This window comes from Alternaria postmessia (assembly GCF_024291825.1).
Source record: "Alternaria postmessia strain BMP 2775 chromosome Unknown scaffold_43, whole genome shotgun sequence".
NCBI classification, from domain to species: domain Eukaryota; kingdom Fungi; phylum Ascomycota; class Dothideomycetes; order Pleosporales; family Pleosporaceae; genus Alternaria; species Alternaria postmessia.
Window position 1 is genome coordinate 64,277 of NW_026260116.1, and position 23,765 is coordinate 88,041.

The 23,765-nt window shown below is 51.4% G+C and overlaps 8 protein-coding genes across 8 annotated transcripts; 3 read left to right on the forward strand and 5 right to left on the reverse strand.

Moving 5' to 3' along the window:
• Window positions 1–11: 11 nt before the first annotated feature.
• J4E82_006915 (uncharacterized protein) lies at window positions 12–763 on the reverse strand (the record flags this gene model as incomplete). Its single annotated transcript, XM_051733164.1, has 2 exons — window positions 12–546; window positions 615–763. The coding sequence occupies 2 exons, from the start codon at window positions 761–763 to the stop codon at window positions 12–14; spliced, it is 684 nt and encodes a 227-aa protein (XP_051587048.1).
• A 1,408-nt stretch (window positions 764–2,171) lies between these two features.
• NPS6 (NRPS protein) lies at window positions 2,172–8,101 on the forward strand (the record flags this gene model as incomplete). The annotated part of the gene is made up of 2 exons (XM_051733165.1): window positions 2,172–2,645; window positions 2,693–8,101. The coding sequence occupies 2 exons, from the start codon at window positions 2,172–2,174 to the stop codon at window positions 8,099–8,101; spliced, it is 5,883 nt and encodes a 1,960-aa protein (XP_051587049.1).
• Window positions 8,102–9,815: 1,714 nt separating this feature from the next.
• Window positions 9,816–10,660, forward strand: J4E82_006917 (uncharacterized protein; the record flags this gene model as incomplete). The annotated part of the gene is made up of 2 exons (XM_051733166.1): window positions 9,816–10,604; window positions 10,631–10,660. The coding sequence occupies 2 exons, from the start codon at window positions 9,816–9,818 to the stop codon at window positions 10,658–10,660; spliced, it is 819 nt and encodes a 272-aa protein (XP_051587050.1).
• Window positions 10,661–11,485: 825 nt separating this feature from the next.
• On the reverse strand, window positions 11,486–12,629 carry J4E82_006918 (uncharacterized protein; the record flags this gene model as incomplete). The annotated part of the gene is made up of 2 exons (XM_051733167.1): window positions 11,486–11,938; window positions 11,997–12,629. 2 exons carry the CDS (start codon window positions 12,627–12,629, stop codon window positions 11,486–11,488), a joined length of 1,086 nt encoding a protein of 361 aa, XP_051587051.1.
• A 2,650-nt stretch (window positions 12,630–15,279) lies between these two features.
• Window positions 15,280–16,824, reverse strand: J4E82_006919 (uncharacterized protein; the record flags this gene model as incomplete). The annotated part of the gene is made up of 1 exon (XM_051733168.1): window positions 15,280–16,824. One exon carries the CDS (start codon window positions 16,822–16,824, stop codon window positions 15,280–15,282), a length of 1,545 nt encoding a protein of 514 aa, XP_051587052.1.
• Window positions 16,825–17,536: 712 nt separating this feature from the next.
• J4E82_006920 (uncharacterized protein) lies at window positions 17,537–19,849 on the reverse strand (the record flags this gene model as incomplete). Its single annotated transcript, XM_051733169.1, has 4 exons — window positions 17,537–17,922; window positions 18,295–18,553; window positions 18,623–18,719; window positions 18,771–19,849. The coding sequence occupies 4 exons, from the start codon at window positions 19,847–19,849 to the stop codon at window positions 17,537–17,539; spliced, it is 1,821 nt and encodes a 606-aa protein (XP_051587053.1).
• Window positions 19,850–20,585: 736 nt separating this feature from the next.
• On the forward strand, window positions 20,586–21,684 carry J4E82_006921 (putative secondary metabolism biosynthetic enzyme; the record flags this gene model as incomplete). Its single annotated transcript, XM_051733170.1, has 2 exons — window positions 20,586–20,692; window positions 20,943–21,684. 2 exons carry the CDS (start codon window positions 20,586–20,588, stop codon window positions 21,682–21,684), a joined length of 849 nt encoding a protein of 282 aa, XP_051587054.1.
• Window positions 21,685–22,049: 365 nt separating this feature from the next.
• On the reverse strand, window positions 22,050–23,316 carry CPC2 (cross-pathway control WD-repeat protein cpc2; the record flags this gene model as incomplete). Its single annotated transcript, XM_051733171.1, has 4 exons — window positions 22,050–22,475; window positions 22,652–22,969; window positions 23,052–23,178; window positions 23,237–23,316. 4 exons carry the CDS (start codon window positions 23,314–23,316, stop codon window positions 22,050–22,052), a joined length of 951 nt encoding a protein of 316 aa, XP_051587055.1.
• Window positions 23,317–23,765: the final 449 nt, after the last annotated feature.

The following is a 23,765-nucleotide window of genomic DNA, read 5'->3' on the forward strand; positions in this document are numbered from 1 at the left end:
CCATATTGGCATTATGCCAGCTCTACAGACTTTGGTAATCTCTTCTCTCCGCCTTCCGGTAACCAGACGTACAGTGGACATTCCTCGTTCTCCCCTGCGTCATTGGTCTCGTTGGATTTGACCAACTTCTCCTTCAGTTTTCGACTTCCCATTCTCTCGTAGAGCTTAACGCCTTCCTTGGAGCTCTCTATATACATGGGCAGACCAGTCTGCTGGGCGATGGTGATCCCACGTTTGAATAATAACTCACCAATACCTTTCCGTTGGTAGTCGGGATGTACAGCCATCACGTGGCAGTAGATGTACCTCTCATTAAGCCACAACTTCTCCCTCGTATCCCAAAGTGGCTTAACAAGGGCCTCGGCTCGTTCTCGTTCTTTCCCCTCCAACCATCCGATCTCACCCTTCTTCCAATCACTCGGCGTAATGTATACGTCACAAAGCGCCATCCCAACAATCTTGTTAGTCTCGGTGTCGATGCATTTGAACGTATATTGCGTTGCACTTGTCTTCCAATACTCCGTGACATGAGCGGTGTGAGCCTGCCTTCATACTAGTCAGTTCATGGATCAACGGCATCTAACGGTAGATCCAAACCAAAGATGGGTACTTACCGAAACTCCGAATTCGCGTCCGTCAAGTCCTTCTCGGTAGCCGAGGGGAACAATGCGCGCGTGAGTGCGTTGTCCTTGAAGGCTGCGAAGTATACATCGTACACGGCGCTAATGTCCGGTACCAGCGCGGGAAGGATCACGAACCCCATTTTGAGTGGCTCGTCACTTAGTAAAATTTTGATCTAGGACCTGAGCAGCGGGGAATGATCTAGACCGTTTGCTGGTGGAGGGTTCAACTCAAGGTACGAAAGGTTGGTAACGTTTGACAGCTGCAGTAAAACGCTCGACCCAGAGACATGAACTTGGTAGCATTTTGTCGCCCACTATGCTCAAAAATTGCACGATCCACCCAAAATGCCCAGCTTCCTGGTCGAAAGATCGTCGGTCACGCATACAGCATACTTTGAGTTCGACCTGGTGGAGGAACGCGCACCATAGCTGTGCCAATCTCTCGGCTGCCTGAGGAACCGCCTGCTTCGCAACGCTAGGGGAGAGGGCGCAAAACTAGTATACAAGACCCACACGTGTAGGAGCAAACACATCACGCCACCGACGACGACCAGACCTTCTCCATTGAGACGCTCGGTCGTTTCTACTGTGCCTCCCCCTCGCATGTGCCGATTAAAGTTATCTGATCCGTTCTTAGCGAGGCTTTCCCGTCGAACGACACATCATATCAGCATCGTTTCATAGCGCAAAAGTCCTATGGCTTTGTGCATATTCATCATTTACCGCGATCAGCGCGTGAAAAGGCACTGTACCGTAGCGGCAAGTTCACGCGTGGGATGACCGTATTTCGCGTATGTTGCATTTCCACTGCTCCGGGCCTTCTTCGTGCGACCAGCAATATCCCTAATTCAAAATGCACGACACTTAAAGCCGGCTTGTGTTGTCGATCGATGCAAAGAATGGCGCATGGATGCTGTTATTGGTCAGCAGCACTCCTCCGAACATCGGCCGTTATCAGATCAAAACGATTTGCGGCGCCAGCGACGTAACCCTGCATGACTCCTACTCCATCGGGCAATTCCGTGCATGCATCGGTAGCACACCATCAAATTTATCAGATGAAAGGCCATGACGCCGCCTTTCCCGCTAGAATTATCTGATCCGCTAAGTGTGGGGATGAGCATGCAGGGCGAAGAGGGTTTTTCTTACGGCTAAACCGTGGTACCTTACCCGATCCCACCATCCCCTCCGCGTTTACGTTAGGCGATGCGCAATACAGCCTGTATCGAGAAAGACACAATGGCGCGAAAAAGCGGACCCTGTTACTACGTCGTAAGAGAAAACTATGACGCCGACGGCTGTCCGACCGAGGATGATGGATCAGTCGGCGTGGGTTGGTGTGCTTGTGCCGGAGCCTTGTCCTAGCTCAATGTGTGGAGAGCTCAGTCCGTGTGTGAAGCGAAAGCTCGATGGGGAGGTTGATGAACTCGCGGCCTTGCGACACTTGGCCATTACTACAACAGTGTCTGGGGTTTGGATCATCCGGCACGGAAATATCTTCATCCCTTCATCACCGCCTCTCCTTCGAAAACAGATATTAACTTTGAAATGAAGAGACCACACAGCAGCTTGAACGGCGGCAAGATGCATCTACGTAACGGCGAGCATGCATCGCACTTTAGCGGCGCTCCAGACGAGCATATCGCGAAGAAGGTGCAAAGCAATGGCGCATCAACCAAAAATGGCAATCATGAAGCCCTAAATACGAACAGCCACAGCTCCAAGACGAACGAGGCTCGAGCAAAAATCCCAAATAACCTAACACCGGATGCTTTGCTGGACACTGTTCTTGCTGCTTGGGCGGCACTCATGCACAGATACCAAAGAGATGTCTTCCATCAATTCTCTTGGGGTGTGGTCAATGCCAATGGTCGAGCGACACAAACCATCAACACAGCTGACCTCAACTTGACAAGCCACAAGACGGCCGCGAGTTTGAGGTCACAGATCAGCAATGTGCGATCGAAGGAGTACGATGCACATAACGCCACTCTCTTTCTTAACGATGGTTCGACACACGAGGTATTAGTTCACTCATCCATCTTTACGACAAGACTGACCTGAATCAGTGGACTTTTGAGGTATCTCTTGACAGGGAAGGAGACTCTCTCCATGCCATCTCAAGATGGCAGACGAATACCATGTCTCGCCATCAAGCCGTCTCTGAACTTCATTTCTTTGTTTCAATTCTTGATACCCTATTTAGCGACCCTGATTGCCTGCTGTCCGCATTCGGCAATGTTTCCGAAGAAGAGCTCGATGAGTTGTGGAGCTGGAATAGTCCTCTACAGCCAGAGTTGAGATTCTGCATGCATGAGAAGGTCTCCGAGCAAGCTGCGCTACATCCGGAAAAGATCGCCATAGATGCATGGGACGGCACTTTGACATATCGTCAAGTGGAAGACTACTCTACTGATCTGGCTCAAACTCTACGACTACTGGACGATTCGCCGAACCAGATCATTCCCGTGCTCTTCGAGAAATCGCGATGGACTTCAGTGGCGGTGCTCGCAGTTATGAAGGCCGGAGCATGCTTCGCGCTGCTTGATCCAGCACAACCTGAAGGCCGACTACGAGCAGTAGTACAGCAAGTCAACGCTAAGCTCTTTGTTTCATCCAAAGCTCAAGCTACGCTAGCTGCACGTGTCGCTCCCGCGGCAACAATCATTCCAATCTCAGCATCCAAGTTCGACAAGGTGTACTCTCCATGCGCTGCGCAGCAACCAAAGACAACTCTCCCGCCAGTCTCACCAGATCAGCCCTTGTACATCCAGTTTACTAGTGGCAGTACTGGTCTTCCAAAAGGATGCATTCTTACGCACAGTCAGTATACGTCTGGTGCGATACCACGAGCTGATGCTGTGGGCTATCGATTGCATTCTCGCGTGCTGGACTTTGCGAGTTATGCCTTTGACGTATGCATTGACTCTATGTTGTGTACACTCGCTCACGGCGCGACGCTCTGTACACCTTCCGATGAGCGCCGTATGAACGACATGAGTGGCGCAATGCGCGATATGCGCGTGACCTTCGCTGGCATGACCCCTTCTGTCGCTCGGACGCTGGATGTAGACATCCTAGATCATCTAGAATCTATCGCTCTAGGTGGTGAAGGGGTGTCAACTAGCGATGCCATGTCGTGGGGTCAAAGGACAAGGGTTGTTAACGCCTATGGACCATCTGAAGCTACAGTTGGCGCGACCATCAATGATAATGTGGCTGCCAAACCATACATTACCATGGGCAAGCGCAAGGGTTGTGCGATCTGGCTTACTGAGCCTGAAGACCACAACAAGCTTGTACCTCCTGGTGCAGTTGGCGAACTGCTCATTGAGGGCCCTATAGTTGGTAACGGTTATCTCAACAACCCGGCAAAGACCAAGGAAGTTTTCATTGAAGACCCTGAATTCTTGATTAAAGGAAGTAAGAGCTACCCAGGTCGACATGGACGCATCTACAAGACTGGTGATCTAGTACGTTTCGATCCCGACGGCAACGGCGAGCCCATCTTTGTCGGACGGCAGGACCAGCAAGTCAAGCTCCGCGGCCAACGTATCGAGCTGGCCGAAATCGAGTTCAACATGCAGAAGCATCTTCCGGCAGATACTCAGCTCGCTGTTGAAGTTATCAAGCCCAGCGGAGGTGGTGAGCAGACGCTAGTTGCTTTCCTCGTGGAACAGAAAAAGAACGGCATGCGACATTTGGATGGAAACGTCTTCGGCAGCTTCACCACCAAATTCCAAGCAGCTCTCAAAGCTATGACTAAACAGCTCGCTATTGACCTTCCCGGATACATGGTACCGAGCGCTTACATCCCGCTTTGGAAGATGCCGCTACTTGTTTCTTGCAAAACCGACAGAAAGCGTCTCCGCGAAATCGGCACTTCAGTCACACGCCAGGATCTCAGACGCTTCAACTCGGTCATCTCGGAGAAGAAGGAGCCTACAACCGAGATGGAGCTCAAGTTGCGGTCGCTATGGGGGAAGCTGCTTGGTGGTGAGGAAGACTTCAGTGCCAATGATAACTTCTTTAGCATGGGTGGAGATTCACTAAGGGCCATGAGGCTGGTGGCTGCGGCGAGAGAGGCTGGACTCATATTGAACGTCCCGGATATCATGCTGAATCCAACACTGTCTGCCATGGCTGCCAAGGCGAAGCCTTTGTCGGAGGAAGCATCGAATGATGTACCACCTTTCTCTATGGTCGGCAAAGATTGGGATGAACAGTCAGCCAAGATCGAGACTGCCAGGCTCTGTGGTGTTGCTGATGACGACGTTGAGGACGTTTATCCTTGCACACCGCTTCAAGAAGGACTCATGGCTCTCTCAGCCAAGTTCCAGGATGCATATGTCGCTCAGCGAATTGCAACACTACCGTCGGCGACCGCTCAGCGTCTTAAGGAAGCCTTTGATACCGCCGTAGAGGGATCGCCAATCCTACGTACCCGAATCGTCAACGTGTCTGGTCGGGGCTTGTTCCAGGTCGTCCTCAGAAATGGTCAGCTGCTGCGCGAGCATGGCTCTGACCCCGCAGAATATCTTCGACGTGACCGCGAAGAAGCCATGGATCTGGGAACCGCTCTGTTCCGCTATGGCTTGGTCCAAGAAGCTGGCAGCGACAAGACCCACTTTGTCATCACGATGCACCATGCTGTTTACGACGGCTGGTCAATGCCTCTGGTCTTTGATCGCATTAACCGTGCTTTTAACGGTCTACAGACTGAAAGGTCTGTATCTTTCAAGCACTTTATCAAGCACCTCACTAGCCTGGATCCAGCGGAGGCTCAAGATTATTGGAAGGAGCGGTTGAACGGTGTCAGCCCGCATCAGTTCCCTCCTCTGCCGCAGAAGGGGTACATCACTCAAGCCGATTCGTTGCTAGAGCACTACGTTACCGTCCCAACAACGGCACACAACAAACTTACTCTCGCAACTATCATCCGTGGAGCCTGGGCGCTGGTATCGTCATTGTATATGGGCCATCCAGATGTCGTCTTCGGTGAGACACTTACAGGTCGCTCCGCGCCTGTGAACGGAATTGAGGAGATCGAGGGTCCTATGATCACGACTGTTCCAATCCGCGTTCGATTGAGTCTTGACCGGCCAATTTCTGAATACCTCCAATCCGTTCACGCGCAAACTGTGAAGCAGATTCCTCACGAGCACTTGGGGTTGCAGAACATCCGCCGATTGAGCAAGAACGCCCGTGTAGCTTGCGACCTGCGTACTGGTCTTGTCTTGCATCCTAGGGAGGACGATGTCGGTGAAGTCGATATGGAGACTGTACCAGCTAACACGTTTCTCCCTGCTGATGATGCGGAAGCTGCACGCGAAGCACTCAAGTTCAACACCTACGCACTGATGCTCGTGTGCACACTAGATGAGAATGGTTTCTTGATTATGGCCAGTTTCGATTCGAAGTGCATTAGCAAGGATGCCATGGAGAGGGTGCTCGTTGTGATGAACCGTGTCGTCACGGCGTTCTTGGGTAACCCTGAAAGCAAGCTGGGCGACGTTGCTGTACTTGATCCTGCCGAAGCGCAAGATGCGGAGGCGATGAGACCGCGAAATATCATGAGTGACAGTGGTATTGGTACGTCGCCGGTCGATAGCCCGAAGCTGGATGCTGCGACGAAGGCATTGTCGCCAAACGAAGAGAAGCTGCGTAGTATTCTCGGCCGCATCTTGGGAATGCCTGAGACGGAGATCAAGCCTAGCGACAGCTTCTTTGAACTAGGTGGTGACTCGATTGGTGCCATGCGACTTGTTTCCGATGCACGCGCGCAAGGCTTGACCCTTACCGTGGCTCAAGTTTTCCAGAGCCAATCTTTGGCTGAGCTGGCGGCTTCAATCGGAAACGAGAAAGAGGACAAGCTGTTGGACATCTTGAGTCGCATTCTTGGTATGTCTAAGAGCGAGATCAACGGCAGTGACAGCTTCTTCGAACTAGGAGGAGATTCCATCGGCGCCATGCGCCTTGTTTCTGATGCACGCGCTCAAGGCCTCAACATCACCGTCGCGCAGGTCTTCCAAAGCCAATCACTTTCGGAACTCGCCTCGTCAGCCGAAGAGGCAAGCTCGTCGCAGACTGAGACTAAATCTAACGCACCTTACGCTGCGCTTGGCAAGGAAGCGTCACTTTACAGTCCCGACCGCATCGGCGCGTATCTTCAGGATCAGACTTGGGAGATTGCGGACATCTATCCGACAAGACCTCTTCAGCAGCTCGCTGTTGAGGGTACTGTTGACCTACCACGCTACTCACTGCGTTACGAGCTCATCAAGTTCGCGGCACCAGTCAACCGCGAAAAGCTGGAGCAAGCCTGCCAAGAGCTTGTTGCACGCAACGAAGTCTTGCGCACTGTCTTTGTGAAAGACGAGAACAAGGTGCTCGGTGTGGTTCTGTCTTCTCTACGAGTCCCCTACACCGAGATCGCAGTACCTGATGGTGAAGACATTAATGCATTCGCCCAAGCAAACATACAAAAGGACATCGAAGCACCGAAGCCACACGGTTCATCCTTTGTGTCGTTTATGCTCCTCACTGATGCCAAGTCCGGCGCTTCAACCCTCGTCTTCCGCATCTCCCACGCCCAATATGACGAAATCTGCCTACCCATCCTGTACGAGCAGCTTTCGGCGCTATACGCAGGTACCGGGGTACCAGAGACCATACCATTCAGCAGACACGTAAATCACGTGGTGCTAGACAACATGCCAAAAGCCATTCCATACTGGCAAAACCTCCTCTCCGGCTCCCAGATGTCTATCATGAAGCCTGACATCCCGCTCACACATCGCGGACCGGCAGATGTATACATGGAATTTGACATCTCAGCGCGTCCAGCAAACATCACCATTGGCTCACTGCCAACAGCTGCATGGGCACTCGTTCTCGCGCGCCGTCTTAGCCTCAAGGATGTAGTCTTTGGCGAAGTCGTTTCAGGCAGGAACATTGGCGCTTCAAACGCTGATCGTATCTTTGGACCTACGTGGCAGTACATTCCCTTCCGCGTGCCTTTCAACAACAGCTGGACATACCTCGACTTGTTAAACTTTGTGCAGCACCAGCATATTACTTCCGCGGCTTACGAATCCATGGGCTTTACTGAGATCGTAGAGAACTGCACAGATTGGGATGCGAAGAAGGTCAACTGGTTTGACACTGTTGTTCATCAGGCGCCTGCTTGGGTCGAGGAGATGCCGTTTGGTAATGGTGTTGAGGCGAAGTTCGAGACAACGTATCCACATGGTGAGCCATTGAGAGAGTGGAAGTGTCAGGCTTTTGTCAAGGATGGAGGAAAGAAGCTTGGGATTGAGATTGTTACTTTTGCGGAGTGGATCGACGTCGCCAAGGGGGTGCTGAAGGAGGTTGGTGAGGCGCTTGAGTGCTTGACGAAGAGCAGGGCGACGGAGAAGATATTCGAAGGTCAAGATTCGGGAGAGCAGAGTCTGGCGGATTTTGAAGGTGTAATGTAGGTCGATCGTATCATGGTGTTTGGGTCTATAGGTGTTGGAGCGAGGGAAATCATCTCATTTCCATGACATTTGGAACTTCGACTGTGTGAGACAGGTCAAATTCCAATGCTGCGCCATAATGCCGGGTCTAAGCTCAATCTCGCTGTCCCTTCCTCGACAAGGTTCTGTTGGGTAAAAGAATCATCTTGTGTCGTTCGTCGACTACCATGAATTCTGTTATCGTGCCGTTTCCTCGGTCTTATCTCTAGTTGTCTCACTATGCTACGCTCAAACAAGTCTCGTCACGCCCAACGCCAGACTTGTTGAGTGTTGCAACAACCAGAAAATGACATTTGGTACATGGATACCTAAGCTCTTTCGAATGTACGGTGTCGAAGTGAGTGTCTTTAGTGACTAGTAACTCTTCCCAGCTAAGCACCGAACGGATATAACTTCCTTGAGCGTTGTCTGATATGCCGACGTAGCGTCACACACGTGCTTGTCATGGAGTTCGAATGTAACGACGGCGCTTCCGGACGACGTTATGATACTGCATAGTCGCAAATCGATGCAGAAGCGGCGGCGATGACAGATGGTGGTTGCTAACAGACGATTCTGCTTCCTGTTTACATGTTGCTACTCCAATGGTGTTAGCTGAGGTTCATTCTATATTTATATATCGACGCTCTCTTGCATACGATATGCCTTTCCAGATTACCACCGCCGCATTCAACCATCTCTTGCCATCATCATACACCGATACTGTCTGCTTAACAATACGTCTTTCGGTCGTTCCTTGCCAGGAGTCATACCCGCACTATTACAATGAAGCTTCTGTCAGCAATTGTCTCTCTCGCCGCTTTGAGTGCAGCAGCCCCTTCACCAGACCTTAGCAAAAGGCAAGAAGCTCTCACGGGCCCCATTCCGTCTCAAGAGACGGTCGCATGCGACGATGATCCCAATCGCACCTATTGCTTCGACGAAGTCGTATGGGGAAGGGGTATGCCAACATCCTGCTGGAAGTGCAGCGCTGATTCTTGCTAGGCCAAGATTACCAGACGACTCTGCATAACTACTGTCAATATCAGTACGCTGATGACGCCCTCAGCTGCCATGGATGCATGCGCCAGCCATTTTCGACTAATAATTGCGCCGCCGCGCCTGGCGCTTGGAATTCGGCGTTCTTCTGTACAGAGGGTATTTACAAGTTTGTCTTTCGATGCAAGAACTGGTGTAAAGAAGGGAAGTGTATCTAGCGGATGACGGTGTGGTTGACGCTGGGATTGTGGAGTGTTGCTTGGAAAGGGCGGGGGGAAGAACAAGGGGTCTCATCGCTCAAGTTGGTTAGCTTGACCTGCTCGTGCAGAGAGTTCGGCGTCCCACTCCCTGATGATCCATGACGATCCTTGGAAGCTTTCTTGCAGCAATGGCAAAGTGTGGTTTTGCTAGCAGCTTCGTCGCTAATGTTGTGGATGCTGTGCAACAACCACGAGAGGTCGCTCCTTGGTTCACGTGCTTTCATGATTAGTATCATATCTTGGCGTTCTTCCATGCCCCGCATCTCTCTCGCGGCACCCCAGCGTTCGCTCACTAACGACAAGTCGAAATCGCTTAGCTTTAGGGCGCGTGCCTGAAAATCACACTCACCGTCGCAGCTCCTAGCCTCCAGGCAGCGATAAGAAGTTGCAAAGCATAATCACCCCAGGGCTCTAAGGGACCCTCCAAAAACGCCAAAATGACAGCGCATATCCCGTACCTGCCCGCAGAAATCCATCGCATTATTGCGGAATACGTCCATCGCGAAGATCTGCCAAGCTACCGGCTCGTCAACAGACAACTGTGCGACATGGCCACCGAGGAATTATTCAGCACAATCGTTTTCCACTACAGTACTGCGAGCATTGATCGCCTGAAAAGGCTCGGTTGGAATGCACGTCTTCGAGGACAGGTGAAGAACATCTTCTGGGACGTCAACCAGTGGAGCGTAGGTAATGTGCGCGACTTTCACGAATGGGAGCAGTACTTCACACAGATAGCACAGCTTGATCGGTGGCGCAACGCCAACTACGACTCATCAGGATACACTCAGCTATCGCAGAACCGACGAGAATGGGAAGCGTACCTTGATCGAGTTGCGGACGAGAGAAAGGCAAGAGTGGATCGGGACAGCCTGCAAGTATTGGAGCGCTTCTACAACCTACATTCAATCCACATCGTCAACGGCGACCTCTTTTTGGCCCACCGTGGTCTTCAAAAGGTTGCGGAAGATTGTCCGAACGCTTCATTTGGACCAGTCGTATTCCGTAGAGGATTCGAAACCTACAGCCTTCGCAATATGCCTGGAATTGAGACTCTCCTGATCCCAGAGGAATATTGCAAATCCTCTCTGAAAGAGCTCACGCTGAATACAGTACACTTCAAGTGTTTTGCGCCATTGACATCGAGTAATTTCGACAACTTATCAAGTTTGGATATCACGATCTTCCCGCGGACATTCCGCGACCGCTACCTTGACACGCAATGGGTAGTCTTAATGATCAAAGGTTTTAGGAGGTTTTTGGCGTCTTCAACACGGCTTGAATGTCTTCGAATCGACCTCAATCACGAGAAAGCAGAACCAAATTCCTATGATGTTGTTTTATCCATCGATCAGGTATTTGACAATAAGCATACGTGGTCGACACTACGAACACTATCGTTGTGTCACTTCTCTGCGACGCCAGATACACTGTTATCGTTTCTGGGTAGACACAGCTCAACATTAAAAGATCTCAGACTGCACAACATTAGCTGGATAGTGGACAATGGCGATGAACGCGGCGAACCAGAGCAGAGATTTTATGCTCCATCAGCGTCCGTTCGACACTGTGCATGGCCGAGAGTACTGCAAGAGATGAGAAAGTCTTTGTCTCTCGATCATGCAACTGTAACAGGAAAGCTTGGTGAAAACAGACATATGCGCGGATGGAGATTACACGAAAAAGACGACGAGCTTGCTGCAGCAGTCTCGGACTATCTAGTCAGGGGAGGGCAGTGCCCGTTAACAGCCGATAATGCTGATTTCGATCCTGAGTCTGACACTGATTCCAAGAGGGAAGGTAGCGCAGCCTAGTCTATCTCAAACGCATCACCACAGCGCTGAGACGAATCTATAATGTTTACATGTGGTTCTCTGTCAGGACTTGATTGCTCCAATTTCGCTATGCAGACGGGGATATGACCCAATCATTCCAGACGCGCATAGAGACACGAGTGCGACAATGTTCACAGTCCTACGATCAATGAAGAATATATCTTGGATACACATGGTATTATACTAGAGTATTTACAGAATGGTTTCTCACACCAAGCCTCTAAAACGGGCAGAACTAGCCAAATAATGCTAGTCAAGAAGTCAAACAAGTTCTAGTAGTTGTACTTGTAGCACAGGGTCGATCCAGTGGTGTCAAGGATATCCCTAACCTTGACGTCTGGCCTGATGCCGTATACGTTGATGTTGGTGTCGAGGGTAAGCGGGTTGCCGGCTTTGTCGTTGCCGTTGATGCTGCTCAAACGGGCAGAGTTCTTGTTTTGCCAGATGCGGAAGTTGCGGTCGACGAAACCGTGGTGCAGCCAGAAGATGGGGTCGGCGGGCGAACCGTAGGTGTCTTGCATGACAGCTCCGATACCGTTGTGGCCCCAAGCGTGAGGACCACCCTCGGCGCAGGAAGCCATACCAGCAAAGTCGCCGTAAGCATTGCACTGAGCAACGTAGTCGGAGTTGCAGTATTGCGTCTTTGCGCCGTCACCGTTGCGGGCAAGGCAATGAGGCTGGTTGCCTGAGCCAGGACCGATGTTGATGGCGAGGTTGGCGAATTGCTGCAGCGGGTTAGTTTGTTGTTCACATGAGGCGTGTCGGACAAGGATTTGTACTTACGCCATTGGTTACACAGTTACCGCCAAGGGCGATACCTCCCAACCACTTAGCAGAGAAGATGGAAGATTGCGAGAATTTGCCAGCATAGCGTGTCTCGTCGAACCAGGGAAGAGGTACGCTCAAGCCACACTCTGAGCGCAGGACGTCCTCGAAGGTCCAGAGGTAGTAACGGTGCCAGAGCAAGAACTTGGAGTTTCCGTGCACGTTGGGCGTGAGAGTCTGATGCAGCGCGACGAGATCCTCGTATCGACTCTTGGATGCGGGGAATCGACCTGAGGGGGCGCGGCCCATCAAGCACTTGACTGAGTCAACGAACGCCTGCTTGCTGCTGTCGGGAAAGGAATCCCACTCGACACGGGTGCGGACGTTGGAGCATGTTGCAGCAGCGGCGAAGGTTGTGACGCGGAGTGATTGGGCTTCGGGTGCCTGCTCCTCTGGCTGTGTGGCGTTGTGCTCCTGGAAGATACGCTTGGCATCCTCGAGAGGAATTGGCTGGGCGAATTTTGGTGTGTCTGCGAAGATGTTGAGGGGAAGAGCCTTGATGAGCTTGGTGAGAGGGAGTTCCTGAGGAGATGGGAGCGCAGCAACGCTGGCTACGGTAGCCAAAGTGGCAGTGAAGAACGCGGTACGCATGATTAAGGTATAAGGGTATTATTAAAGTACGAAGGATCCCGATTGACAGTAGTTAGAGAGCGAAGGATAGCAACCCAGGAACGAATGCGGGTGCTTGGTGTTATGGTTGAGCGAGCTGTACGAAAGAAGAGGTCCCGACAATGCAGGACTACCAGACATCCTTATACCTGGGACCTGCATCTCGCGCCTAACCGCCGGATTGCCTGCAGCTTGCGCCTCGTTCTGCAGATCAATCTCAGTCCGCGCGACGAGCCGTCTCACCAGCGACACCTGATCATCCGCCATGGAAATACGAAGCGCGCATGTACCGTGGGTGTCGATACGGCCTAGGCCTGCAACGTTGTATTGGAAAGTAACTAAGCGTGCGCGAGCTACAACGGTAAGAACAAATGATAAGTGGAAAGCTAAACTGCTTTTGCGCTGTGGCTCATCAAAGAGAGCCGAACTTCCAGGTCAGGCCTACCTCGGTATTTGCTGGTTTACACACGGGGATGATGCTGCTTGCCATGGCTCTTGGACCTGCTTACTGGTACGAGGCGAACCCGAGTCGAGCGAAATTGTCAAAGGGCTGAGACGAACTACTGTGGAGCTTGTCTTTTTCCTGGGCTTCCCACGCTGCGTTCACGAGGCGGACCTGCCGACTGCCGGACGGCAGCGTCGTTCTGATTGGATGGCGCATTGTGTTTTTCTCTTCGCTTCCAAAGTTCTTCCCATCCAAAAATAGTGCCTCAGGAACGCCCTCGGTGCCTAACAATGTTCCGGTGGTGATGGCGTCTGCCAACGTGCCAATACTGTCATGCAGATTGTCACATCGCGCGTGGGCACATCATCAAAGGGGATACGGCTTCGTCATCTTCGTACAGTTACTGTGTTAGCATTCCCCTAATGTAGGATAAGCTCACACCGTTTTCTCCAGCCGTGTGATGGTGGAAAATGGCTGAAGTTACGAGGCTGGTGGCGGTGCTGGATGAAAGGGGGATCGACACCATGCATTTTGTTCCTTCGCTAGATTTGCACCCACCACTTGCATCGTCACACAAAATCGCTCCACACATATACGGGAATAACCTCGCACGAAAAATGTCCGCTATCACGACCTTATCATGCACTTCCATGACCGCAATCTCCCAGCGCACAGGCTATCAGCCCGCTATTTTGAGACGCAAACTCCACTCCCACTTTGCATGCCTCATCTTCCCGTCGTACGAGCGATTAATTCCACAGTACGAAGAAGGATTGGTGATGATGTTGGAAGGGTAGCCAGCCAAAGTGGTATACGGCCTACCCCGCCAACTACGCAGCGCTAGTCATCTCCTACACGAGAAAATCAATACCGCTACTGCTGGAGGGCTGAAGAAGGCTGAGCTTAGCACCATGGAGCTCGACAGAAACCATCCGGTGCCTTCTTTTTGGGTAACCGAGACTGACCCCGCGTGTGCTATACTTCTACACCGCCAGATGCGTTGGCAAGAGCTGCATACACGTACTGCTCGGCGGCGGATGAACGCCCAGACGGGTGTGTGTTACCAAGAGAAAAGAAAGTCAATCTATGTGTAGAACGCATGTTCGCGCTACTGATAGGGCGTGTCTCAGCCTCATGGCTACTTTTCTGGTCGTACATACCAAGGAAAACATATCAGCGCAAAGTCGCCAATCAGGAAAGTCACACCAATGCAAGATACCGGTCTACGGGTGGTGCTCACAATACGCGCACGTGGCGGATCGAGCATATGATGCTTTTGTGCGATTATTCATCTATTCCTCATGCTATGCATCCCAAGTCATCACATTCGACTCACGATGTGTTTTGGGAACCGGGTATAGGAAGTGTTTCTGACACCACCAGCGCATTCCTTTGCTGCCGCGCCATTGCAGATGGTGCCTTGGGCCGGTTTCGAGAAGCCGAGTCTAACACATGCTTCTTCCCTCTCTGACACGCTGTTTTTTTCTTCTTTCCGTTGCCACGCTGTGATCAGCGGTCTCGGTTGGCGCTGTGATGTTGAGTTCTAGGAGCCGCGTGTCGATGTATAGGGTGGTAAATGCTTCTCACTGCCGCGCTCTGATCAGCAGTTTCGGTATGCGACAGCATTGACTCAGAAACGGAGCGGTCATAGACTAAGCGCACGGTATTGCTGCGGCACGTAGACTTCTCATTATATCTTGCTGTTGTCAGACGGCGCGTCGATTCAAATCGACAGCTTATGCGTTAGGAACTGCTTCGTCATCCGTCTTGACTAAGCGCTTCTACATGTGGTTACGTAGAACTGAAAGGGATAGAGGACCACTTAAAGTTGCACGAAACGTCGACGACGGCAGTGAGGATAATCTATGAATCTCCAGTGACCCAAATTCGCTCAAGCAAGTTTGGTCGCGTTGGTATCGAAAGTGAAATGGCTACTTTCCATTACATCTGGATCACACACTAGGACCGTGTAGAGTGCATCTCTATCGAGGAAATTGAGCGCACGGATGTACAGGCTCATATAAACATCGTGGTAATGCTCTATTTCGTATGAAACGTCGTATCTCTTTGGCTTTAAATTGAGCGTTCGCGAGATGTCAGCCGCAACAAGATTTTGACAGGCGCTTCAGCGCTGTTGTAATTGGATGCGTAAGCGTAAGCAATCTGTTGTTGGAATACAATCCTAACTCATTCCGTACGTCGTGTAACCCTCACAAAAAAGTCCTCCATGATCCATATTCCCGCACAACTCATCCTCGCCGCCATGTGCGGCTTCACGGTCGAGAAGTCAAACTTCCTCAGCAGCTTAACAAACACCTTGTTGAATTCCATCAATGCAACATTTTGACCCAAGCACTTGTACCTTCCGTTATGGAAGACAAGCTCTACTGTACTAGCCATGTTTGCAAGACGTGCAGGATCCTCCGAGGCTTCAATCCAGCGCTCTGGTCTAAAGAGCTCGGCGTCTGGTCCAAATGTGGCTGTCGAATGCTGGATGCTAAGGTGCGAAGACCCGATTTGAGTTCCTGCAGGGATGAATTTGCCTGCAAGAATATCGCCACCTGGAGGAACAGATTTGAAATTTCCGCCGGTGGCTGGGGGTAGAATGCGCAAGCCTTCTTTGATACATGCTTGAAGGTAGGGTAGACGTCTTGCCTCAGCGTCGGTGATTGGTGACGATATGGTTCCATTAGCGATGCCGTTGTCGATCTCAGCTTGCAGCTTTTTATAGGCAGACGCATTTGCCAGCAGATAGAGTATCACAGCACGGATCGTAGACGCTGAAGTGTCACTCCCCGCGACAATCTGAAGAAGCGATTCGCTTGACGCTTCTTCCGGTGTAAGACCATGACGGATGAACGATCCTAACATATCGGGCTGCGACTTGGCCCCAGGTGCAAATCTTTCCGCAACTACATTCTTTGCGACATTGATGAAAGCTCCAAAACCAAGCTTGTCACTATCTTTGGGAAGGAGTCCTCTCATCAGCCGCGAATGCAACAGATCAGCCAGCCAAGGTAAACTTCCGAGAGTTACCATGAAGGGGATATACGCGGTAGTGATCTTGATGTAATCGTGAAGGTCCTCATCTTGCGTTAGGTACCCAAATGGCTTTCCGAATGCCAATGCGCTGATCACGTCTAGAGTGAAGTACTGCGCCTTGAGTGAGAAATCCATAGGCCGGTATTCAGTACCTGAAGAGATGTACTTTGTGTCAATCAGTTCGACGAATGCAGCAACCTGCTTATCAACAGTGCCCTCCATGGATTCATTCTCTTTTCCCGAGTACCCCGCGGCCATCTTAGCTCTCAGCTTCGTATGCCCAACCTCATCGCGCATCGAAAACAAGTTGTTCCGTCCGGGCTCGAATTTCATCGCATTGTACCATGGCCCTCGTGTATATTCCGATCGCACGGCCGTTGTTCGGCGCACGATGTCTGTGTCGCTGGTAACCAGCTCGGTTGGGCTGACGCGCACCAACGGGCCATATTTGTCTGTCAACTCTTTCGTCGAGTATGCTAATCGGCCGCTGAGCGACTCTCTCACCACCCAAAGACTAGAAATCGACGCGAAAAAAGGCCCGGGGATGTGCGATAGGCGGTACCACTGCAACGCGACGCGCGCTATGTATGTTAGCAGTAAGACGGTTGGGAGGCCGATAGTCAATAGGCTGGCGTAGCCGCTGTGGGCGGGGCTCGGTCCGCTGGCGCCATCAGTAGCGTTGCGCTCCATCTTGTGATATATTTTGAGGAGGAATGAATGCGCAACGCGCATTTCTCTTGACGACGCAACATGGCACTTTTGTACATTCATCCGCCGGGCGTAATCATACTGCGTCGTGCATTATCAGACGGCAGGCGTTTCCCGCTTGAGCTCCTTCCCGCGAAAGCGCTAGCTTCAAGACGGCAGGCAAGAGGTTGTGCTTCAGGCGCCCAGTATTACTATGGATCAATCGCAGCAATTGGCATGGCAATGCGACAAATTTTCCCTGCGATGGCCAAAGTGCCATTCCTTCAGCGCCTTTCGAGAATAGTACCTGGAAGGACGTACACGTCATGCACAGGATATAGCGGAAAGCAGGCGTTGTTGATGTTAGTTCATTCACATACGTAGCTTAACCATGGCGATTACCCCGCGCACTATCAGGTCATATACCCTGGTACACGGGTCATAGTTGCATCCTCGTTCGCAGAACGTGGGCGATCGGTCGACCACGTTGCAATCTAGAACGCTACAAACGACTTCGTGGATGCTTATGTATTCAGGGACGACAGTTGGCAGAGAGATCCTGTTGAAGTCTAAGGCATGTAAGGATGTGCGTTGCTCGGTCTGCTCAATTGGACTGACGTATGCGATACGCTGCCAATAATATTGACACTAAGTCCATCTTTCAAGTCCCGACAAAGTAAGCCTACGTTGATCATTCAGGCCTAAATCACCCTGGTTACATATTGCCAGCTCTTATAACAAGCAGGGAGATCGCGATGCCAGCTACAGTGATCATGTAAGAACTGACACCCGACGCAGCAGAGACATCCGATGTGTACTTTGACCAGCATACGAGGAAGATCAGACTGACGACGAAGACCAGGCCGAAGAGCGTCATGATATCGTTCGGATCCCAGCCTTCCTCGAAGTAGAGACCCCATGCATCTGCCAGTTCTGTCTTAGGATCCACATCTAATATCGTGCCCTTTCGTTTTGGTACCCATCTATAGATGTGAGTTTGATCCTCATGGACGTCTCGTGTCGTGTGCTTTAGCATGTGTGCGAAGGCTCTTGGTGGTATCACCGGGTATGTGCTGTCCAGGGGGCATGCGAAGTCGTAATCTGGATGATCACGTGGAGGCAAGCAGTTACAGCTGGTTCTGCAGCAATCCCTGTGATCACGCACTTCTAATCTGTTACCCATGCGAAGTTTGAACTGACGCAGTATTAGCTGACTGGAGAAGTCTTCGAGCTGCTGCAAACTGACCATGGTGAAGTGAATCGCTTGAATCTTCCTGCAAGACAAAATGCGCATCACACGAGAACGCCGTTTCCGCACCTGCGTCTTCAAGAAAGTGAAGAATTCACGGTCGGTGTTAATGTGGTCTACTCGATCTTGAAGCAAGATTCGATGCTCCCAACTGCGATGCACACAAGACATAAGTTGGAGCGACGATCTTTGGGGGAAGGGCGATTTTGCTCTACGGGGTTCACTTTCTAGCTGTGGACCGTTATGTTCAGGCAGTACCGGATCTCTCGGAGATTTTCCCCATGTGGATATTTTCTGAAGTCCACGAAGTATGTTGTGTACCAGTGCAGGGGAGTGCAAACGGCCGTGAGTAGAAGCAGCCTCGTCGTTGGGGTGGACGACTGTGATTGTGGCATTCAGGGCGCGTTCCATCCATTGCTTCAGCTCAGCTATACCGCCTTCGCGATGCTCTAGAACATCGTCAAAGGAGCGTTCACCACACGTCTAGAATTGCCATCAGTCTCTGTCATCAATTTGACACCAGTAGCCTGGGCATGCAAGACATTGACTTACGTGGCATTCGATCTTGATTCGAGTCCATCCAGTCTGCAAAGGAGGTTCCAGACATTCCAATGATACAAGGAGATTTGTCACCATGAACATAGCTGTACTATTGAATGTACGTATGAGACTTCTTCCTAGCCTGCCGCTTTCCGTGTACTCTTGGATGTCTTCTCCGACGTAGGTTTCGGAACTTTCGGTGACTGATACGGTAGGTCTAAAGAGATAGGACGATTGCGTCTCAGTTCGAAGTGTCGCAAAAGCATTGCTCTGTGTCAAAAACGATCGGAAAGCATCTAGATCGTCATTGAACTGCCGCTCATCGACGGACTGTCCTTGAACTTCATCATCAGAGCTATCGTCCGCATCTTCCGTTAATCCATGTGTCCACTTGTAGTCATCACTAATGCATCGAGCGGCGTGACTGACCTGATCAAGCACAAGGTTCGATGCAATAACTTCCAGATGGTCTTTAGCCTCGTTTCTGAGATTACGTGCATATGATATCAGAGTTTCAAATACGTATCCACGTAATATCTTTGGCTCAAGAGTGGGATCGTTGCGACCAGATTCGTATATGGGTCCCAGCACTTGGTCTGACTGTATAACGGATACGAATACTCGCGTTGCGATCTGGAGCTGCTTGCGCGAGATTTCACTTATACCCCTCCGAGAGAATACCTTTATTAAGGTCATTGACGATTCTGTAGAGAACACAGATCTGATAGGATCGGGTGTTGTAGTAATCGTAGATGAGCCATCGATCACATCTTCCACGCTCAGTTCTGTTGTCTCCCAGGTAGCTTCGCTCGGCGTCTGAACTTCGCTCGTTTTTTTACCTTTGCCTTTCAAAGACCGGGTAGAGCGAGGTTTTGAAGCATCTTGACTACCGACGCTTGTTCGCGACTCAGCCATTTTCCTTGCTCCTTTCAAATAACTGCCCATGGCATTCTGGCGCACAGTTTGCATGACGTGTTTGGTCCTAAGATCATCAGGTTTGTTGCCGGTGATCCATTGAAGGCCCCCATTGCTAGCTGACTGTTTCTTGGAGTATTGAATTGTTTCATCAACCTCCTGCGAGGCGGAATTTTGTTCATGGTTTTGCTTGTCCCCACTAGCAGCTGGAACTTTGCCTCGGCGGGAAGATTGTGTCGAAGGAAGAGAAGTCTGTTCGGTGGGGAATGTAGGCTCGAACGTCTTGATTTCATGTCCTTCCGTATGCGCCTCGATTCCAGCCATGTCGCAATGCGATATTTCGAATTCGTATAGATAAATGATAAAGAAGGTACTAGAGTAAGCTACAACTCATAGAGAAAGGATAGAGTGTGGAAGCAAGATGTAAAGAAGGAGATCAGCCCGCGTCAGGCTGAAGACTCGTCGGATGACTGTGCAGCCACAGCCTTGTTGACAGGCAGTACATTCAGCCTTGTGCGGACATGTAACATCAGTCTTCATGCACAGGTTAGCATGCGACTAGTCAATTATTCTTGGATAGTCGTCCAACTGGATGAGCTTGTCCACAATGGAACTGAAAATGTTGCGCCCATCATGATGGCGTCGGTGAGCCATCCCAACGGTATATACAAACTTGAAGATGACACCCTAAGTATCGAATCTGATGGACGATCCAATATCTCGGTGTCGCTGGTGATTGGAGGCGATAATGCCATGCCCAGCGTCGGCGCCCGCGTGTCAGCCGTTGAAGGTTGACCGGCCTGAGTTTCGCGTCGAGTAATCAGCTAACCGCATGTGCTCTACCTCGGCTCGATACCCCATCACAAGCTACCCCAGCCGAACGACTCGCCCGCCCAGGTCATCAAAGCCGACGACGTTTCTCTCTCATCCTTCACTACCATTCCAGACTTTTCTTTAGAAGCGGATTCTCTAGCGCAGCAATCAACTACAATAGCCTCATACAAAGAGAAAGAGCAAGGAAACACGACGTTGCACGACAGGACGCGACTAATCAGCAACAATGGCGGAAGCATACCAAAAAGAGTTCTTCAACGTTTCGTTCCCAGCGGAATATGTTGCGCACGTTGAGATCAACCGGCCTGAGAAGATGAATGCTTTCAAGGAGATGTGAGTACAGAACACTCTGATCCGTTGTTCACATTGCTTGTTCTTTGTAATCCCAGGCTGCTGTCATATGAATGGTATTGAAGAGACGGATACACACCGATGCTGCAACATGATCAGGAAAACCTCTGTTGTACACAACCATTGGCAAAATTCATTACTGCCCTCAGGATCTTGCAGCATACCACAAAACAAACCATGTTCCCAAACATACACAACTCACCATTATAACCACAACTAACACCTAACTCAGCATGTGGCTCAACCTCTCCACCATCTTCCGCCAACTCTCCCACGACCCCTCCGTCCGCGCCGTCGTCCTAACCGGCGCAGGAGACCGCGCCTTCACCGCCGGCCTTGACGTAACCGCCGCCTCAGAATCCGGTCCCTTATCCTCCTCAGACGTAGCAACCCAGGACACTGCGCGCAAAGCAAACGCCGTGCGCCGACACATTTTAGAATTCCAATCCTGCATCACCGACGTTGAAAAGTGCGAAAAGCCCGTCATTGCCGTGCTGCATGGGATTTCTTTTGGTTTAGCCCTCGACATGTGTCTCGCTTGTGACATTCGCTTTTCCACCACCACGACCAAGTTCTCCGTCAAAGAAGTCGACATTGGTATCGCGGCAGACATTGGCACTTTATCTCGCTTACCTCACTCCGTTGGGAACTTGTCTTGGGTCAAAGATATTGCTTATTCTGCCCGCATTTTCGGTTCCGACGAGGCGCTCCAACATGGACTCGTGTCGAGCGTGTATCAAGACAAGAAGGAGGCGGTAGGCAAGGCGTTAGAGTTGGCGAGCTTGATCGCATCAAAGTCACCAGTGGCTGTCCTAGGGACGAAAGAGATTATCAATTATTCAAGGGACAGACCGATCAGTGAGGGGCTGAACTATACAGCAGTGTGGAATGCGGCCATGTTGCAAACTGAGGATGTCAAGGGTGCCATGCTGAGTGGATTGAAGAAGACGACACCCAAGTTCAGCAAGCTGTAGATTGTCATCAGGTACATGTTTTGCAAGAAGGGAACCAGATAGAATACTTCAAAAGTTTAGCCTAACTTTTACCCACGTATCATAACCGAGTCATGTCTGGTATGGCACGCATCATAAGCGACGCCTCCAAAAGCATCATGAGAGCTTCCATAGTCGACATGAGCAACACCACGCACGGCAATCCAGTGTTGGACTTGAGAATTTTCATTGACTCTAAGCGCCTGGACGTGGTAATGCCGGAAGAGTCCCAAACCCATCCCGCATGAGCATCAATCATAACCCATGGCATGCTACAGAAGATGTGGAATCGTGATTTTCCCGTTTACGCCCCACCATTTGCACTACCCACAACTATGCAATACCGTTTATCCCCGTGCCATGACACCCCAGCAGCGGATCTTGTTGTCAGTGTATCCAGCGAACAGGGTCTGGCCGTCGGCGCTCCAGGCCAAGGAGACACACTCGGGCTCCCGGCTCTTCTTGCCAACCTCCAAGTACTCGGGCTTCAGCTCGTCAACCTTGCTCTTCTTCTCGAGGTCGAAGATGATGATGCTGGAGGCGGTGGCAGCGCACAGCCAGTAGCGGTTGGGGGAGAAGACGAGGGCGTGGATCTCGTCACCGGCGGAGAGAGAGTAGAGGTGCTTGGACTCGTTCAAGTCCCAGAGCATGGTGGTTCCGTCCTTACCACCGGAGGCGCACAGGGAGCCATCGGGCGAGATGGTGACGGTGTTGATGTATCCGGTGTGACCGATGTGGTCGGTCTGGATGCGGCAGGAAGCGAGTTCCCAGACCTGGATGATGTCAGTCTCGAGACACGCCAGAATTCCAAAACAAGTCGATTGTGGGAGTGTAAATCAGTACTAGGTGATAATTGTCTCATAGCCGAAGCTCTGAAGTAGCAAATACATAGAAAATCATCATATAAACGGGGGAGTGGTGAAAATGCAGCAAAATCAGAAGTACGTACCTTGACGAGCTTGTCCCAACCAGCGGAGACGATGACGGGGTTCTGGGGGTTGGGGGAGAAGCGCACGCACGAGACCCACTCGGTGTGGCCCTTGTCGGTGATGGTGTACTTGCAGTCACCGAGGGTGTTCCAGAGCTTGATGGTTCGGTCGCGCGATCCGGAGACGATCTGGCGGTTGTCGGCGGAGAAGGAGACGGAGAGAACGTCGTTGGTGTGGCCGACGAAGCGGCGGGTGGTGACACCGGTGGAAAGCTCCCAGAGGCGGAGGGTCTTGTCCCACGATGAGGACAGAGCGTAGGCGCCGTCAGAGGAGATGACCTGTGCAGCAATTGTCAGCTCAGCTGTCCCCGCTTCCTAGCCAGCCAATTGCTTGTGCTTCATTTTTCGGAATTCAACGTACACAGTCGGAGACAATGTGGGAGTGGCCGTGGAGGCTCCTCTTGGGGTAACCGTACGAGGTCTCGTCGCGGGTCAGGTTCCAGATGATCAGAGTCTTGTCGCGCGATCCGGAGAGGAGCATGTTGGGGCTGGTCGCATGTCAGTATTGCGCATTCTGCATATTTCCGCCCGCTCGTGTATACGCACTTCTCCAGAGAGGTGGCAAGGGAGGTGACCCAGCCAGAGTGGCCCTCGAGGGTACCACGGAGTACGAGTTGCTCGGCCATGATTGTGGTGGTGAGGATGGACGTAGGCGCACTCGGGTGTTAATGGACAGTCCTGAGGATGTTCGTCGAGGAGACGCACAGCAAGACTTCAAAATTCAAGCGAGGCACTAGTCCGCGTTGGCGCTAGCGCGGAGCCGGCCAGCCCTACCTTCGCAGTGGACCACGAGCCGGATGCTGCCAGCCTCACCAATGGAGTTGGATTCATATAAACTCAAGTGATGTGGTGTATGATGTCTGATGGGCAGTGGTGTTTGCACTCTACCCGTAGCATGTCGACCATCACTCCGACTGATCAGACCTCCCTACCAGTCGACACCAGGAAGCACACCTGATAGACATCAACAACAACATCCTCAGATCGCCCGAATCTATCATTGCCGTCTTGTCGCAAATCCATACCAATGATGAGCGCCACGTCTCTACCCATACCCTTCAATATGTCCCTAGTT